The sequence below is a fragment of the Diabrotica virgifera genome, chromosome 7 (genome assembly GCF_917563875.1).
Source record: "Diabrotica virgifera virgifera chromosome 7, PGI_DIABVI_V3a".
NCBI classification, from domain to species: Eukaryota; Metazoa; Arthropoda; class Insecta; order Coleoptera; family Chrysomelidae; genus Diabrotica; species Diabrotica virgifera.
In genome coordinates, this window is record NC_065449.1 from 208,845 (window position 1) to 227,706 (window position 18,862).

Below are 18,862 nucleotides of genomic sequence, written 5' to 3' on the forward strand. Positions count from 1 at the left end.
TTTTATTCCTTTTTAATTTTACCTTCTTCCTCTTACAGGTACCTACCGGTTATAGAGTGCATAGATGTAAAACTATCCGTCTTACACCACATACTTACACGACTCGATTCTCAATACAAGTATATTGTAGCAAAAATCTTCTATTTACCTAAAGTTATCAGTTTCGAAATAATAGTTATGAAGGTACCAAGGGTATTATAAGGATAATAACGTTTGAGGTCAATGGTGTATATACCGAGAACGAGGGCCTTTGGCCCGAGGAATAAACGTTGACCGAAAGCGTTATTATCTATAATACCCGTAGTGCCTTCAATGTTTAATGTCCGACTAAATTATTCTTTATATGCAAAAAATTTAAATTAATTTTGAATTAATTAGTTTTCAAATAAGTACAATTTCAAGCAAAATATTCAAATCAGCACATTAGTTTTCAAATAAGTACATTTACTAAATAGCAATAGTCGTAACGTAATTGTGGTAACCACAGTTTTACTTAGGTTGTTATTTGTCAACTTGACAGTATTTAATTAGTTATTTAAATTTAATATCCTAGGGCGTTATTTTTCAAAATAACGCCCTAGGAAATAACGCCCTAGGGCATTATAATATCATACTTAACTGACGCAAAAATCATGTCATTATTTTTAAATAATATACCAGTCGGACATTAAATATAACAGGTTAGACTTATAAGAATAGCGACAATGAATAGCTTAAGTACTAGGTGCTGGCTAATTGGTCTTGACCAAAGAAATAAAATTAAATAAAAAAAAGTACTACGTGAATTGTTAACCCTTAAGTACTGAAGATTTAGGACGTAGACTCTGGCATGCGATATGTCATACCGCTACCCATTCTCCTTTGTTTTCGATATGAATTTCTTATGTACCTATATATCACTGTATTTGGTTTTACGTCAACTACGGAATGATTCTTCACACTTCAGACACTTTGTACTGTCTGGTCCACAAAAGCAAATCTTGACTCATTTATAAAAGGAATATTAGCCAAGTCGTCAATTTCCCAATCCTGGTACAAAACTTAAACGTTCCATACGATATGTGCCCTCGTTAACAGTGGAGCAGTAGAAGGCATTCTGGCTCTGATTCCAAATTCCCTTAATCTGTTTCTAACCGAATTGACACTTATTTAAACATTAAGGGCTGTGTAGTGTGTAAAGATCATTTCGCAGTTGTCTAGCTAGAACGTGATGCGTAAACCAAAGTCTGCAGATGTAAATAACGTTCATCTGCGGGATTCGTGCATCTGGGACACCCTGAAACTGGTCTTCTAGTTATCTAGTGTATCCTCTACTTTCTCTATAAGTACCGTCTTAAGAATTAAACCTTCTTAAGAGCTTTAATTAAAGCTCTTGAAACGCTGGGTTGGTGGATTCCCATAACATCAGCAATATATTGCTGCGAACGTCCACCTCCAATTAAACCTACAATTTAGACTGCTTGTTCTGACTTTATATTATTCATTTTTTGTAAGAACTCACCTCCTCATTGAAAACTCAAGCAGACATACCTAGTGCACAGATCAAAATTATCGAAAACAAATGTCCAAAATAAATATTCTGTTTAAAACAACGTATTGTTTAATGTTTTTTTTAAAACACGCTTCAACTCTTAATGTTATGGGTTTGTAGGCACCTAAAGAAGACGATAGACGAGTATTATAACATTCTGCTAAAAATTAAAAATTATTTTTGAACTTTTTTCTGTTTCAAAAATTATGCGATACTTTTTGTGACCCGTGTAGGTATATAATAGCGAGTGCCGTAATATAAAGAAATGATTCACATTAGTGAAAGTGTGCAAAATATTTCGCACTGTAGATATCTCGTCTCGTGTCTCTCAGGAAATGTCACACAGGAAGATCTAAATATTTTCATTTGTGAGATTCCAAAAATAGCGCGACCGAATACCCTCATTGGAAACGAGAGAAAAGTGACAATAAAAGTACGAAGTACGTCGCCCCCTACAGAGTTTATATTTCGTCTAGTCAAAACTTCTACACACATCGGGTTGGGGTTGTTCAAATTATAATAGGTTAATGTGTTATTATTTACTTTTAATAAATTGTAGGACCTATATTTTTTAATAGTATCAATTGAATTTTGAAGTGATCTACATAGGTACATTTGTGAAATATCAAATATGGCTAGAGGCCCAACAATAGTGGCGGTCCACAGTGCCGCTAGCCAGGGTGGAATAAATTGTTGCTTTTGTCGATGCTGCACATGTTTACAACTGCAAGTTTTGAAAAGTCCGGAAGGCATTATTAAACTAGCCGAAATAGTAAGTAGTTTTCCATTTAATTATTAATTTTATTATATAGGGGAGTCAATAGACTTTTTGCTTACGGAAAAAAAGAATGTGTGTGTATTTTGTACGCACGTAAGAATTTATACTTCTATTATATAATCTCTTAAAAATAAATATACTTGACAGTTACAATACCAAAAATTAACAATAATTACCAAAAATTAACCAATACCCAAAATAAAAAAAAAAGAATGTGTGTGTACTTTGTACGCACGTAAGAAGTTATACTTCTATTATATGATTTAAAGGAGATTAATATACTTTTTATTCATATTTTGTTTAAATATTAAACTAATTTATACTTACTACTTCTCAAACATTTTTATTAGAACAGTGCCAAAAATTAAAATAATAAAAGAATAAAACACACACAAACACATTAAACAAGCCACAAATGATGTCTGAACATTAATTGTCGAAAATTTTTTTAACTAAATACGTATTTTCTGAAAATACAATTATATAATAAATATACTTACAATCATAAACTGTATTAAAAAAAAAACAAAAAAGAAAGTTTCTATTGGGACTCGAACCAGCGCTGATAAGAGCGGTTGGTATTGGAATTCAGTCGCCTTCTCCGCTTAGCCTCGGACACTATGTGTCATTAGTTAAGAAGATCGACTAACTAAACGGATTAAACTTGTGATATTTTGATATTTTGAAAATTGATCAAATTATTTTAATTTTGAATTGAAATGATTTAGAATTGAAAAAATACAACAAAACATAGAGTAAAAAAACAATATATTAGGTGAATATTGATAGAAATTTTGATGGTAATCAAATTATATAAATAAAAGTATTACATACTGTGTATTTTGGCAGATCAAATAGGTAGGTTTATATCCATGATACATTAACAATTATTACGTACCTGTTGCTTTTAAAAACTATTTAAAAGTCACTACAATATTATAAACTTTTTTGTTTCTGTCCTCACGACAATAAAACTAATATATTATACATTTGTTTACCTTTACCTTTACCTCCAAACCACAGCTGCCATATCGGATAATTTTTGACATGTCATTTGAACATCCAATCAGAATTATAATGCGCATGCGCCGGGCTGATAGGTTTTAACATATAAAAAAATCACCCTCTATCTCCGGTAAAGAAGTATAACTTCAAAAATGAATATGAATTGTCCGGGATTTGAACCCGCGATCTCTCGATCTCTGGTCCAATGCTATACCAACCGAGCTATCAAGCCCCGTGCTATTGACGTGTTGGATATAATTACACATCACGGTGACAAGTAGATCAAAGTGAAGTATAAAAATAGATATTTTATCTTACTACCGAGGAAGACAAATCCAAAGACACAAAAATTATAATAAATAATACATTTACTAAAAACACTAATATATTCTTTTAATGACTTATTTGCGCTGATACATACATAATTTGAAAGATTAGCAACGAACTACATACTGTCTGTCTGCGCATGCGCCAAGGAATTATAAAATTTCACCCTCGATCGTAAAGAAGTATGACTTCAAAAATCAAATAAGATAGAATTTTGTATAAACAACATATCAACCATTTCTACTCCAAAAGTGGGTGCTTAATTTTTTATTTAACAAATGAACTGCGAAATTAGTTGTTCTTTTAAATTCCTATAAATCTTAGAAAAAAATGACTTTTGAAAACTGACCATTGAAAAATTCAGAAAATTTTACACAAACAACCTTATATAAAGATTTTTCTAAAATTAAAATCTAGAGCTTCTATAATTTTTTATTTATAACGCTAAAGTTACCCTTCTCATAAACATTGGCGCACTGTTGAGTTCGGCGATAGTAACGTACGGCGAAGCGCACAGTTGAGTTATTTTAATATAATTCTTTAAATAAATAATCAAATTAAATTTTACAAATTGGAAATGATATAAAAACAATAAAGGTATCTTACAGTCATAATAAAAAGACATAATATATACCTATGGACATAAGTACAGTGTGGGCGGAAAGTGAAACTTACATGAATTTTGTTTAAAAATGATTTAAAAATGTGTAACTAATACAATTTTACTTATGTAACTATCAAATTTTCACAACTTACTTTTCAAACATCTTACTAAGTGATGCTTCATTCAAAAAAATCTCAAAAATTTAATTCAAATGATACGACGTCTCAAAAAATGTAATTTTTGAAAACTTTGTAGTTTTACAGAATTACTACCATTTCAAGAGGGTATATCAACAAACATTCACGTAAATATTATAGATTTTTAAAACAATTTTATTATATTAGCTTCTAGGTTTCTTCTGTCAAAGTCTGGCTCTAAATTTTGGTGCAGGTTACGCTTCGACGATTGGTTCATCGTACCAGTCCTTTTTATCTACAGCTTCGTGGTGCCTCCTAACTAGTTTTCTTCTCCTGTTTAGCTACGTATGCTCCCAAAAGTCACTGAATTTGCTGAGATCTTCTTTGTTTGTAAGTACAAATGGTTATTTTTAATAAAAATGAATGCACGTGAGAATACAGTGATGAACGAGCAAAATAACGCAACAGGACCTTGATTTTTGACCCTTCGCTTCGTTATCGATCATTCGCTATCTGTACACTAAACACTAAACAGATACGAATACGTTCGATAATGAAGCGAAGGGTCAAAAATCGAGGACCAGCAGATGGAAAACATTGAAGTAAAAAAAGATGAAATTAGTAGAAGTGGAAAGTATCGATCTAAACGTATAAATTAACATTACATTACATAGTTTCCCACCTTTATACGTATAGGAGGAATATGACAACTGTCACTGTGACAGAAGAATTTTATAAAATACTCCTGTCACAGACGCCTAAAGCTGAGAAACTATGTAATGTAATGTTAATTTATAGGTTTATATCGATAATTTCCACCTCGACTAATTTCATCTCTTTTTATTTCACAATATACTATGTTTTACTTCTTTTACGTTATTTTGCTGGTTATTATCGCATTCATCACTATACGAGCGCGCTAATAACCGGCAAAATAACGCAAAAGATGGAAAACATAATACGTTACGAAACAAAAAGAGATGAAATTAGTCGAGGTGGAAATTATTGATATAAACTTATAAATTAACATTACATTACATAGTTTCCCACCTTTAGGCGTCTGTGACAGGAGTATGTATTTTATAAAATTCTACTGTCACAATGACGGTTTTCATACTCCTCTGATACGTCTAAGGGTAACTATGTAATGTAATGTTCATTTATACGTTTATAACGATAATTTCCACCTCCACTAGTTTCATCTCTTTTTGTTTCGCCATGTATTATGTTTTCCATCTTTTGCGTTATTTTTCCGGTTATTAGCGCGCTCATCACTGTATATAATACAGTTTATTTTATAATCACCCAAGTTAAAAGTTTTCAATAGTTTGTGCGTTAGCCTAATTACCTAATAGTAGGGTATTAAAAACATGTGATATCCATAAAAGGCGTGAAATGTTAAGGAATACTGCTCAACACTGCCTTTTCATCTAAGGACGTTTGATGCAAATGAGGATATATAGGTGCATCTATTATAGATTGAAAATTTTACTTAACGAATCAAAAATCCGCCGTTAAACATAGGTGCTTTCTAAACCAAAACTACATTAACAATAATTTTTTTTTGTTTAAATCTTTTCTATTTACAAAATACTTTTATTTGATTTTAGGAAACTCTTTTCAATGGAGTAGCTGCATTAAGTTATTTTGGATCGTGTTCGTATTTAGGATGGGCTGTGAATACATTTCTTCAACCAATGTACGTCATTACTCCATTTTTCCAAGTCTATCCCGCAATGAGTGCTGCTTACGTAAGTATTACCAACTAAAAGCGATTATTTAGTATAGTTGGACCAAAAGAAGAACGCCAAATTATGCCAGGACTTCCGCCTTATAAGTCTATTAAATAGCATTCTGAAGCTTTTCTTGCGAATCATACAGAACAGAATATGTATATAGAAGATGTGACGAGGTCACCGGTCAAGAACAATTTCGCTTCAGGAAAGGTATGAAGACACGAGAGGCAATATTCTGTCTTCAAACTCTGGCACAAAGGTGCAAAAATTAGCAAGGAGACCTTTTTGTCTGTTTTATAGATTTTGAGAAAGCGTTCGAGCGGGAGCAGCACAGGACCTTGATAGAAATATTGAACGACATTGAAGTCTACAGAAGAGATACTAAAATTATAGAGGCAATCTATTTATTGGAATCAGACAGCAATCATAAAGACCAATGGTAATACGTCAAGGCCAATTGAAATACAACTAGGTATCAGACAGGGTTGTGTGCTATCACCGATACTGTTTAACGTCTACTTGGAGGTAATATTTGCGAACGCTTTATCGCACTCTTCAGAAGGAATCAGGATAAACGGTCAAAGAGTAAGTAACATCCGCTATGCAGATGACACGGTATTAATGATTGATTCGGACCATAGTCTTCAGGACACTGTTAAATAGGTTTACTGAGAGTTGTGAAAGAATGGGATGAAGATGAATACTGCGAAGACCAAAGTTATGAAAATATCAAGGAACAAAAATTTACCCCTTCCGATATATATGAAACATCAACAGCTTGAATACGTAAACCAATACAAATATCTTGGTTTCTGGTTCAATAATCAGCTTGATTATAAACAAGAAAAAGAGCGAGAATAGAGGTAACTCGACAAGGGTTTATCAAAATAAAAAGTTTATTTTGTAACAGTAGCATTAATATCAGCCTTAGATGTGTCGTTTTATGCATTGCTATGTGTGGTCAATACTTTTGTATGGAATGGAGGCCTAGACACTCAACATAACACTGATGAACAAGTTAGAAGCCTTTAAACTCTGGCTTTATAGAAGAATCTTGAAAGTAGGTACCTTGAACAACTCACACCACCAACGAAAATGTTCTGAGGAGAATAGGTACAGATAGAGAACAGCTAAAAATCATTAGAGTCAGAAAAGTTAGATACCTGGGACACATAATGAGAAACGAAAAGTACCGCCTCGCGCAACTGATCATCCAGGGTGAGACTGAAGGAAAACGGGGTTCCGGTAGGCGCCAGATTTCATGGCTTAGAACTATCAGAGACTGGACCGGCCTTGATTCAACATCTTTGTTTAGAGTCGCATTGGACAGATTTGCCAGTGTAGTCGCTAACCTCCACTAACGGAGAAAGCACCACAAGAAGAAGAAGGACCAAAAGCTATATTGCATTTCAAACTCATTCATCAATATTAAAATAAAGTTCAGAGAAATAAGGAAAAAAAATATCCTGTTCGGGACACAACCCCCTCCAGGCCGAAACCAAATTTTTTGAGTAGTATGGACATCTATATTAATAACGTATATGTTTCCTGCGGCCGATTTTGATGATGATACATAGTTATAAACAAATGAAGATCAAAAAACTTTTTTCGTCTATAACCAAAAAGTTAAGCATTTTAAACAAATTTGAGACGGAGAAACTCATAAATCGTATAAAAAACTGTTAATATGGCGTTCGTTGAATATGTCTATCCTTATTGGTTGCTTAGAAAATTGTAAAATAAATCAAAAATTTTGAGTTTTTACAAATATTTATAACTTATGTAAAAATTAACTTAGAACGTTCTTATTACACGGAATGCTGAGACTTCTGGTGCTTAAAGCATACCCTAAATTTCAAAGCAATTGGTCAAATAGTTTAAAAGGTATTTAATTTGTTTATCCCAAATTAATTTTGTTTGCAACGCTATAAGTCGGAAAATGATGAAATTACAGTAATACTTTGGATAGTTTATGAAAGAAGAAGATTTATACTATTAATTTAATTAAAAAAAATGACAAAAAAAATAATTCTAAATACTGCAAAATCATTTTGCAAAATCATGTGAATTAAAAAAAGGGGAGGGGCTAACTTCGTCCCTAAGTGTCCTAGGACAATTGTTTTTCTTTCTAAATGCGTATAAAAATTCAGTCTTTCCAAATATGAAAAAATAATTTTTTACGGGTAACGGTTAAAAAGTTACTTTAATTGTTTATAAGTAAGCAAAGAATCGACGTGTTTTTGCAAAATAATTTTACACTGTTTAAAATTATTTTTTATAATTTTTTTTTAAATAAGTCAAGTTTTCTTCTTCCATAAACTGTCAGAAGTCTTACTGCAACCTCATAATTTTCCGACTTGTAGTGTTGCAAAAAAAATGAATTTGGGATAAACAAATTAAATAACTTTTAAACTATTTGACCAATTGCTTTGAAATTTAAAATATAATTTAAGCACCAGAAGTCTCAGCAATTCGTGTAATAAGAAAGTTTTAAGTTAATTTTTACATAAGTTATGAATATTTATATAAACTCAAAATTTATGATTTATTTTGCAATTTTCTAAGCAACTAATAAGGATAGACATATTCAGCGAACGTCATATTGAAATTTTTTAGACGAATTATGAGGTCCTTACTCTCAAATTTGTTTAAAATGCTTAACTTTTTGGTTATAGACGAAAAAAGCGAAAATCTACCGTTTTTTGATCTTCATTTGTTTATAACTATGTACATCATCAAAATCGGCTGCAGGAAACATATAGGTTATTGATATAGATGTCCATACTACTAAAAAAATTTGGTTTCGACCTGGAGGGGGATGTGTCACGAGAAAAATCTTATTTCTCTGGACTAAGACTTTGATGTCATTAAAAAACTATGTTTTTAGGTATTAAATAATTATTATGATTCAATTTTTCTTTCCAGATGATGGGTACAATTCTTGGGTGTATTTATGCCTACGATGGATATAAGTCATACCAATATTTTAAAGGATTTAGATAAGATATTGACAAACACAGACATGTTTTTTCATTGTATTTTTATAAGTTATTCACATGTATATTTAATATTATACCTTTTCTAGTCAGCATGTTTAAATAAATATTATATACATATATTACTTAATTTCTCTTTTGATATCTTTCATTTCGTTCTTTTAGGTTTTTCTACATACATATACAATAGTTTCCTCACTGTCTCAATAATGTATTTCTGTCATATGCAGAAACTCTTTATATAATATAATATTACTCCCTGCATACCAACCAGATGACAATGCTTCGATCGATTAAAACTAGAATTCGAACAAACGTTGAAAATGAGATTCCTTCCTGCGTAAAATGGCAGCCAAGTAAGCATGACTTATAATGGGGAAATAACTTACCGCCGAATACGAAAGATATTAAATTATTTAGATCGAGGACATAATTAGAAATTTTTGACAACATGCATTCAGTCTCAAAAACAATTTTAAACTTCAAATCCAAAAATAAATAAAAGAAAAGAGAAAAGTTTCAGATACAAAATTCACTATTAAAATAATAGTATGATTATTATTTAAATCTGACACTTTTCTTATTGTAACCCCTTTTCTGGGAACATATTTAATCTCTGACTTTTACAATTTATAAGACAAGAGACGACGAATAAAGAAAGCGAAAAGGACTCTAAAATATGCAGTCACATTCCGCTTTCATTCGTCTAGGAAAAAAGGCCTGAAAGACTTTCAAGAAAAAAGGTACCAGAAAGGGGTTCCAATAAGAAAAGTTTCAGATTTAAATTATTATTCACTATTATGTTAATAGTGTATTTTGTATCTGGGACTTTTCTCTTTTTTTAAGGGATGTCGCTACAGCGTCCTAAAAGTGGATTTTAAACTATTTTTGAAATTCCACTTAAATAGACAGTTTGGTTTCGTTTAGATTCAGAAGTGTGCACGCAGCTCCACTGAGGACATCGTAATAAAACAGAAACAGCTGTCTGGATAACTGTAAACTCATCGCAGACATCAAAGATAAATTAAGGTTTTGGCAGGAATACATAATGAAACTATTCGACGATGATATAATAATACAAAAAGAACCACAGGAACAAACAGGACCGAAAATAATAATGTGCGAATTAGAACAGGCAATTAGAAATGCAAAGACCGCAAAAGCAGTAGGCCCAGATCAGATACCCACTGAGCTAATTAAATGCATTGACGAAGAAACACTGCATGTACTTTTAGATCTGTTCAACAAGGTATATACAACAGGAGTAATACCCCAGGACTGGTTGCTGTCCACATTTGTAACACTACCAAAGTCAATACATGCGACAGAATGCTCCCAGTACAGAACAATTTCTTTAATAAGCCACACACTTAAGATATTCCTCAAAATAATACATGAAAGACTATACAAAGAAATAGAGGAAGATATAGGTGACACCCAGTTTGGTTTCAGAGGAGGACTAGGAACGAGAGAGGCTCTGTTCGCTTTTAACGTTCTCGCGCAAAGACGACTAGATATGAACCAAGATCTCTATGTCTGCTTTATAGATTATCAAAAGGCTTTTGATAGAGTATGACATCAGAAACTAATAAAACTTTTAAAAGAGAAGAATGTGGACAGTCGAGATATACGGGTTATTGTCAATCTGTACTGGAATCAAAAAGCAACGGTTAAAATCGAAAATGTCGAAACAGAGGCCATAAAAATTAAGAGAAGTGTTAGACAGGGTTGCGTGTTGTCTCCATTGTTATTCAATCTGTACAGCGAAGCTGAAACCGAAAAATCTTGAACAACATAAGATTCGCAGACGACACCGCTATTTTTGCAGACAGTCTAGATGCACTGTAAAACTTACTAAATAGATTACATCAAGAGTGAATAACTACAAATATCTGGGAACATGGGTAAATGAAAACAATGACCAGGGTAGAGAAATCAGGACACGCATTGAAATTGCAAGACAAGCATTTATAAAAATGAAAAAGATGTTTGTTAATTGAGACCTTCCTCTGGAGCTGAGGATAAGAGCCTTAAGGTCCTACGTGTTCTCGACTTTGTTGTATGGAGTGGAAAGCTGGACACTAAAAGTAGAAAATATAAAGAAGTTGGAAGCCTTTGAGATGTGGTGCTATAGAAGGATTTTGAAAATACCATGGATCCAACGAGTTACAAATGCAGACGTGTTAAGAAAGCTGCAAAAGGACTGCGAGGTGATAAAGAACATCAAAACAAGGAAGCTAGAATATTTAAGCCACATTACCAGAGGTGCGAAATATGAGATATTAAGGCTCATAATGCAAGGTAAAATAAAGGGTAAAAGATCTATAGGTAGAAGAAGAATTTCCTGGCTGAGAAACTTAGAAACTGAGAAGTGGTATAGTTGCAGCTCAGCAGATCTCTTCAGAGCAGCCGTCAATAAGGTACGGATAGCTGTGATGATAGCCAACTTCCGATAGGAGAAAAAACTACAAGAAGAAGAAGAAGCTGTCTGGAGATTGTGCATTGCCTCTGAATCGAAAAGAAATATAAACTGTCTTTCATTTTCATTTTCAAAAATAAATGATAAAAATAATATGCAAGAAAAATTTAAATTAATAAGTTAGTTTTGCTCTAAAGCAAAAAAAAGTTAGTTTTATGATATCGTACAAAATTCCAAAACTATGTCGCAAAGCAAATGTGGTAGCTCTGCTTAAAACATTCTGAAATACCAAAAAACTATCGGCCAAACTCAGAGACCTGAAGTCCGCATTCCAAAAAAAGTTTACTATAATAGCAAGCTGAAAATTTGTTAATAGCTTAACGGTGTCTAGTCGAACAAACTTTGATGTATGGGAACACTGGAACAGGAGAAGCTTTAATAATTGTGGAAACTTGATTTTAATTGTGAAACTTGTCATCCTAACAAGTTTATGATTGTGAAAAATAGCCGGTTGTTTTCAAGTTTATTCAATACCAAATTTTATATGAAAAATTCATATATGAACAAATGTTTGTTTGACAAATATGTTGGGCATTTTAGTAAGTCCGACACGTAGAACATGGCAAATGAAAGGAATTGTGTTGGTGATAAATAGTAGTCTGATTTTTGCATCAAAGTTTAATAAAAAGGTAACAAATCAATTGGAATTCTGTCCGACAAAATACATGGGGCATTTTCGTAGTCTGACGTTCGAAACCTTATAACCTGTTCCACATTGAATACTTCCCCTGTTCCAGAGTTCCCGTACATCAAAGTTTGTCCGACTAGACACCGTTATAAGTATAAGCTATTAACAAATTTTCAGCTTGCTATTAATAAACTTTTTTTGATACGCGGGATCCAGACCTATCACTTTTGGAGCACTACAAATTACATAAAAGAATGAACCACAAAAAGGGTTAAATTCTGAGTCTGCTAAATTTCGGCTAGTTCTAGTCCAAATATGTTTATACAGGATTTCCCTAGTTTTCACTTGTCTTCCTTCACTCAACTGTTTTCTCCAGTTCTTTCTGTTTTGCCAGTCCCCTTCCTGAAAATTTCTTCTTTCCTTGCTTCGTCCACTTCATCTTTGAAAGTTTGCGGGGTCTGCCTCTCTTCCTTCTTCCTATCGGGCTCCACCTTCCACCTTGTTATTCTGTTTATCCAACGTTTTTGGTCTGCTCTTTCTGCCATGTCCGTACCAGGTTAATCTATTCTGTTCTATGTAGTCTATTAGGTATATATAAGTTCATTCCCATTCTTTTCTTAATCTCTATGCTATTTATTCTATCTCTTCTTGTTACTCGGCAGCTTCTTCCTAGAACATTCATCTCTGTTGCTCTTATTTTGTTTTTGTTTTTCTTATTTATTATGCAATTTATACGCACCCATATGTGAGGATACTTCTTGTAATGGTGTTATATATTCTTCGTTTTGTTTTTATACTGATGTTCTTATCCCACAGTGCCGAGTTCAATTTTCGTAGGCAGTTTCTTATTTGTCCTAGTCTATTTTTTACATCTCCTTCAATTGTTCCTTTCTTTGATATTATGAAATCTAAATAGGTATTTATACTTGTCTGTTCCTTTGATTTGTTCACCTTGGTCTATTTCCAGCTGTTTTATTTCTGCACTTTCCGTTGTTAGGCCATAGATAAATAATATAGTTTAGGCATTCAGTTTTTTAAGTTTATTTTCATCCCATCCCAAGCGATATACTGGTTGCCTACTTCTGGAAAAATCGAAACTAAAAATTATTTATTATTTTATTATTTTCACACTCAATTTCACACATTTCAAGACTTCTGGCGCTATCTATCTGTCGTGCAAATAAGTTTCGAAGTTATTATGATAATACCAATTCGCTTAAAGCGACCTAAATAATATAAAAATGAATATAATTTTTTTTTATAAAAATACAAGTAACTACTGAATAAACAATTGCACACCAATAGCAATAGCAATTGGTTTTCCGAAATTCTATTCGAGCAGCGAGAGATTGAGCGAGTACGGCATTCGACCGCCGCACAACGTACGGTAAGGTTACAGGTTTCTGTTCGGGACGGATACGGCCATCTTTATATTATATTTTTAAATTTGAATATTTTAGTGTTTACACAAAGTAAAAAGACAATGCTGTGCGATAGTTGGTTAATTATGATAAATAAGACAATAAAATCAGTGAATTTGCTAGTTAAAAGTGTCGAAAAGTGCAATAAATGTAGTAAAATGACGTTAATAATTGATGGCTTTCCATATTCATACCTGATTTTCTAAAAGGTAAGTGTTAAAAATAAAAAGTATCTACCTATTTATTGTTGAAAACGTTGATACATAAATACATGATGTACATAGTTTTACAAAATAATCGTTTTTAGTGCATTTTCATTGAAATATATTTGTATTTTTATTAAATTTCGTTGCAAATATTACAGTAGGATTTTTTTAACAGCGGATGCATCAGTCCAGTAAGTGTTAATTTCCTGGAAAAGCGCTTGGTTAAACAAATGCAAATTAAAAACATATTCTCGAGTTATTAGTGTGATTTGCTTAAGGTAATAAACAATAAAATAGATTTAAAAGTAGAACTTTATAATTAAATACAAAAGTAAAGTAAATAAATAAAAGAAACACTATTTAACACGTTGACGGACAGTGCGTCAAATGTATAAGCAAGTGTTGTGACACTATGTGTATTTTGTAAAATAGAATAGGGAAAAATGCAATGTCTATAGACGTTGTGTCACATTACATTAATGGAAATTAGACGTCTATACAGGGTGATTGATTAGTAGGGTAAAGCTCAATAGCTCCGCTATAGTAATAGATAGCAATAAAAGTTAATAACAAAAATTTTAGCCATCTTTGAGCTTCACATTACAAAATTAGTCAGAATGTTACAGGGTGTTCAATAACACAGTGGCAGACCTAACTTATGTTTTTTTTAATGGAACACCCTATGTTTTATTTTATATTCGAAATCCTGTTAACTTCTCCATCACAAAAATATAAAGGTTTGTAATGTTATACAGGGTATTTACAAAGTTATAACCAATTTTGTATGAAAATCGTAACAAGTTCAAATCCCTGTATAAATAAAAATAAGCACAACAGCAATGGTTTATTAATGCCATATATTTTTTTATTTATTGTCAAAATTTTTAAGAATTATTAATATTGCTAATTTTCTTTATATCAAATACAGGGTGAGTCAAAACGCGAGTATTTACATTATTTTCCCAGTAATGTTAAATGGAACAACCTGTATTTTATATCATTATTTGAAAAGTAACATTACTTAGCTTACTTTAATTTTTATATAACATTCCCTATGCCCAAATTTATTAGTTTTCGAGATATTTTCACTTTTCAGAGCAAATTATTTTAGCAGGTGTTTAAATTTATCTAAATTTTAAGTAAGCCATGACTGAATTGACAATTGAAGATTACCGATTATCAATCCGGTAATCAATGTAACACTGTAGCAAATAAAGAAATAAAAATAATTTATTAGTAATACATTTTACAAACAAAAACACAACCACTACATGCAACATTTTTGAAACAATTAAAAACTATCTTTTTATGTAAATGCAACAAATAAACAAATAAAATTAGGAATAAATTTTACAAAAAACACACAAACACAAAATACAATATTTTGTGAAGACAATTAAACACTACTTTTGTATGTAAATGTAACAATGTAACAAATAAAGAACGAAACATAATTTATCAGTAAATTTATCTATATACATTTTGCAAAAAACATGTTTGAAAAAATTAGAAGCTACTTTTAATAAAATATTTTTAATATTTAATTATATAAGGTGTTCAAAATTGTCTCCTAACACATTTATGTACGCCTAAAAACGATCATTGAATGAGCTGCTTACTCTACGGAGCATTTGTAAATAAACACATCGAAATACACTTTGTATTCTATTTTTCATCTCATCCCTTGTTGTTGGAGGTATTTTATAAACTTCATTATTAACGTAACTCCAAAAAAATCAGTCCAGTTTATTAAATTCTGGTGATTTGGGTGGCCACTCTACTGGTCCATTGAAAAATGAAAATATCTCGAAAACTAATAAATTTAGACATAGGGAATGTTATCTAAAAATTAAAGTACGGTAATCGTACTTTTCAATAGTGATATAAAATACAGGGTGTTCCATTATAAAATTACTGTTGACTCACCCTGTATTTGATATAAATAAAATTAGTAATATCGACCATTCGTGAAAATTTTGGCAATACGTTAAAAAATATGGCATTAATAAACTATTGTTGTTTTGCTTATTTTTATTTATACAGGGAGTTGAACTTGTTACGATTTTCATATAAAATTGGTTATAACTTTGTAAATACCCTGTATAACATAACAAACCTTTATATTTTTGTGATGGGGAAGTTAACAGGATTTCGAATTTAAAATAAAATATAGGGTGTTCCATTTTAAAAAACATAAGTTTGTTCTGCCACTGTGTTATCGAACACCCTGTAACATTCTAACTAATTTTGTAATATGAAGCTCAAAGGTGGCTAAAATTTTTGTTATTAACTTTTATTGCTATATATTACTATAGCGGAGCTATTGAGCTTTACCCTACTAATCAATCACCCTGTAGACGTTCTGTCGGTCAACGTGTTGAACAATTTATGTTTTGTTTGTTTATATGATATTAAATTTATTCTTCAAGTTATAGTGCAGTCAGTCAGGGTATTTGGCTCCGAATTCCATCTCATTGCATCAATTTACTTGATATTCTCGCTGTAAAGTAGGGAATAGCTCAAGAAACAAAGTCTGTCATATATCCTATGGCGCTTTTATCTGGGGAGTGGTTCCCACCCTTTCTCGGGGGTGGAAAATCTTTGGTCAAAATAACCACGGAAGTGGCTAGAGAACCTAATTCTAAGCAAAAACAGTTTTATAATTTTTTTTTGAAACCTCAATACTTTTTGAGTTGTTTGTGGTTGAAATTTGACCATTTTCTTTGAAAAATGACACCTTTTCGGACGGTTTTTTGCGAGTACCTTAAAAATTATGTATCTAAAGAAAAAAACCATATAAAACATTTTTTTAGCTAATGAAAAATCAAAGAATCATTTTTTTCATAAATCTTCTTATAATACAAAAAGAAATGGGGAAGTTGAAAATATGTGGAAGTATTCAACTTAAAATAACAGAGAAATGGTCAATTTTAGGGGTATACCTTTTGTAGTCCTTGAAAAGACCTTTAAAACGAGCACTATTAAACATCGATTATATTCAAACTAAGCGAGATATGGTACAGAAAAAAATGATGACTTATGTAGTTTAAGGAAAAATGAGAAATATCCATATTTAACCCCTCTTACACCAAAATTTAAATGTAGTTTTCCTTCTACAATACCTTTTATTATAGTGTTATTTATTTCTATGTTCAAAAAGTTGGACGGGTTTAAAATCGATGATTTTTGAAAAAAATAGGATATCGAGAGCATTTTTAAATTTTCTTAAAATACTTCCTATTTTTCCATGTAACTCGAAAATTATATTGTTCTGAAGCTATTTCCTTAAAATAATTTATTTAATCTGACTCATTTATATAGGCCATTCAGACATATAGTATACATTTTAAAGTAGAAGACTTTAAAATGATATTGCCAATATTTATGAGTTGCGTTCCTGGGACGACTTTACTGAAACTTAGTTCATTTGATTACATGAAATCAACCCCAACTCAAGAATATTCCCCACAAAAAAATCATAGCATGTGATCTATCTTTAAAGAGACCACCAAATGCAACGGTAACAGTATAATTCTCGCGTTAGAGATTCCATAGTAAATCACGAGGGAAAACCAGGAAAAAACCTCGTGATACTATCACGATTTTGTATTTTGTATTTTGACAACGACACCCGATTTGGGCGTCGAAACGTTAATAAAATTATTTTTTTCAATTTAATTGTGGCTTATTTCCCATCTAAATAGTTAATTCGAAAATAATAAGAGATACGAAAAAAAGATATAGTACAAAAATGTAGGGTTTTTTCAGATAACAATTTTGGTTTTTCTTTCATTAATGTATCTCATGTTTATCATTTTCGAGTTAAATGAAAGAAGGAAGATTTTTAAAAAAATTTAAAAATGCGCTCTATAATTTGATCTTATTTTTTTCAAAAATCATTCATTTTAAACCCATCGAACTTTTTCAACATAGAAATAACACTATATTAAAAGGTATTGTAGAAGGAAAACGGTGTATATGTTACAGTTCAAGTTGATTCTCAGTTAGAGTTGACTCCAACTAGTTGAAGTCAACTCCAGCTGAAACGAGCAGTAAAATCGATTCAGTAAATGTTGATTATACGAGAATCTCAAGTACATTTTTGATGAGTGTGCGTTTCTTTGTTTTGACCGTTTCAACTACTTATTAGTATAGTCTGTAACGTCGCCCCCGTTAGGTAAATTATTCTGATTCGATTTTTTGTACAAACTTACTCAAAGAAATACATCCGTATAACAATCCTTATAACAAATACACAGGGTGTCACGCGGTACCGCGGTCGAAAAATTGTTTAACCAATTTCAGTAAAGTCAGTCAGTAAAGACTCTTTATCGAACGAGTCTGATATTACGAGCAGAGGAACAGACGCGTTCGATAAAGAGTATTGAGGTGGTGCGTACAAAATTGTATCGTTAATCATAAAAAACATTAACACTTACTTACAACTTTGAGGAAATTTTTTTAATTTTAGACGAAATAAAAAATTCGTATGACAGTAATGACAGATGACTTTTGCATGATGGCCGGTTTTGATGTTTAATCGATAGTTAGCAATATTGTATACCTACCTAATTACTAAATCTGTAAAGTTTTGATTTATTTTGTATGAATATAATTGCGAAACACTACAGAATTTTACTTTTTGACATAAATTTTATTAATAATACGATAAATTTTGTACAATATTTTTAATAATTAAAGTAAATAAATTTTAATTTCACTCAAATAAATAATCGATTGCTGCCATTGACCACTCACATTCAATCTCGGTTAATTTGATTAATTATCGCGGCAGGTAAAGTAACATTCTTCTTTCAATACAACAAAGTGTTACTTTACTGCCGAAAATGAGGGCAAATGAGTACAATAATGAATGATTTTAGTGAAGTTTGGCGATAAACAATGATTTTAAACAAATTCGCAAAAATACATAGTTTTTTCACTTTGTACAATTTTTTTTTAGATCCGTTGGGCCTTTTTTTCTCTAAAATTGACTGTTTTCGAGTTATTAGTG

General features: G+C 31.5%; 1 protein-coding gene across 2 annotated transcripts; it reads left to right on the plus strand.

Moving 5' to 3' along the window:
• Positions 1 to 1,839: 1,839 nt before the first annotated feature.
• LOC114328452 (protein singles bar) lies at positions 1,840 to 9,244 on the plus strand. Of its 2 annotated transcripts, XM_028277306.2 has the most exons (5): positions 1,840 to 2,035; positions 2,091 to 2,303; positions 4,590 to 4,772; positions 5,993 to 6,133; positions 9,044 to 9,244. In XM_028277306.2, exons 2-5 carry the CDS (start codon positions 2,163 to 2,165, stop codon positions 9,119 to 9,121), a joined length of 543 nt encoding a protein of 180 aa, XP_028133107.2. In that variant the 5' UTR covers positions 1,840 to 2,035; positions 2,091 to 2,162; the 3' UTR covers positions 9,122 to 9,244. The 2 variants fall into 2 exon arrangements, with proteins under 2 accessions (XP_028133107.2, XP_028133108.2); XM_028277307.2 differs by having other exon boundaries at positions 1,841 to 2,303.
• The last annotated feature ends 9,618 nt before the right edge of the window (positions 9,245 to 18,862 follow it).

Coding starts and splice junctions, on each gene's coding strand:
- LOC114328452 (XM_028277306.2), top strand. CDS start 2,163: ATGGCTAGAGGCCCAACAATAGTGGCGGTCCACAGTGCCGCTAGCCAG. Junction 2,304..4,589: donor TTATTAAACTAGCCGAAATA/GTAAGTAGTTTT, acceptor TTATTATATTAG/CTTCTAGGTTTCTTCTGTCA. Junction 6,134..9,043: donor CCGCAATGAGTGCTGCTTAC/GTAAGTATTACC, acceptor TTTTCTTTCCAG/ATGATGGGTACAATTCTTGG.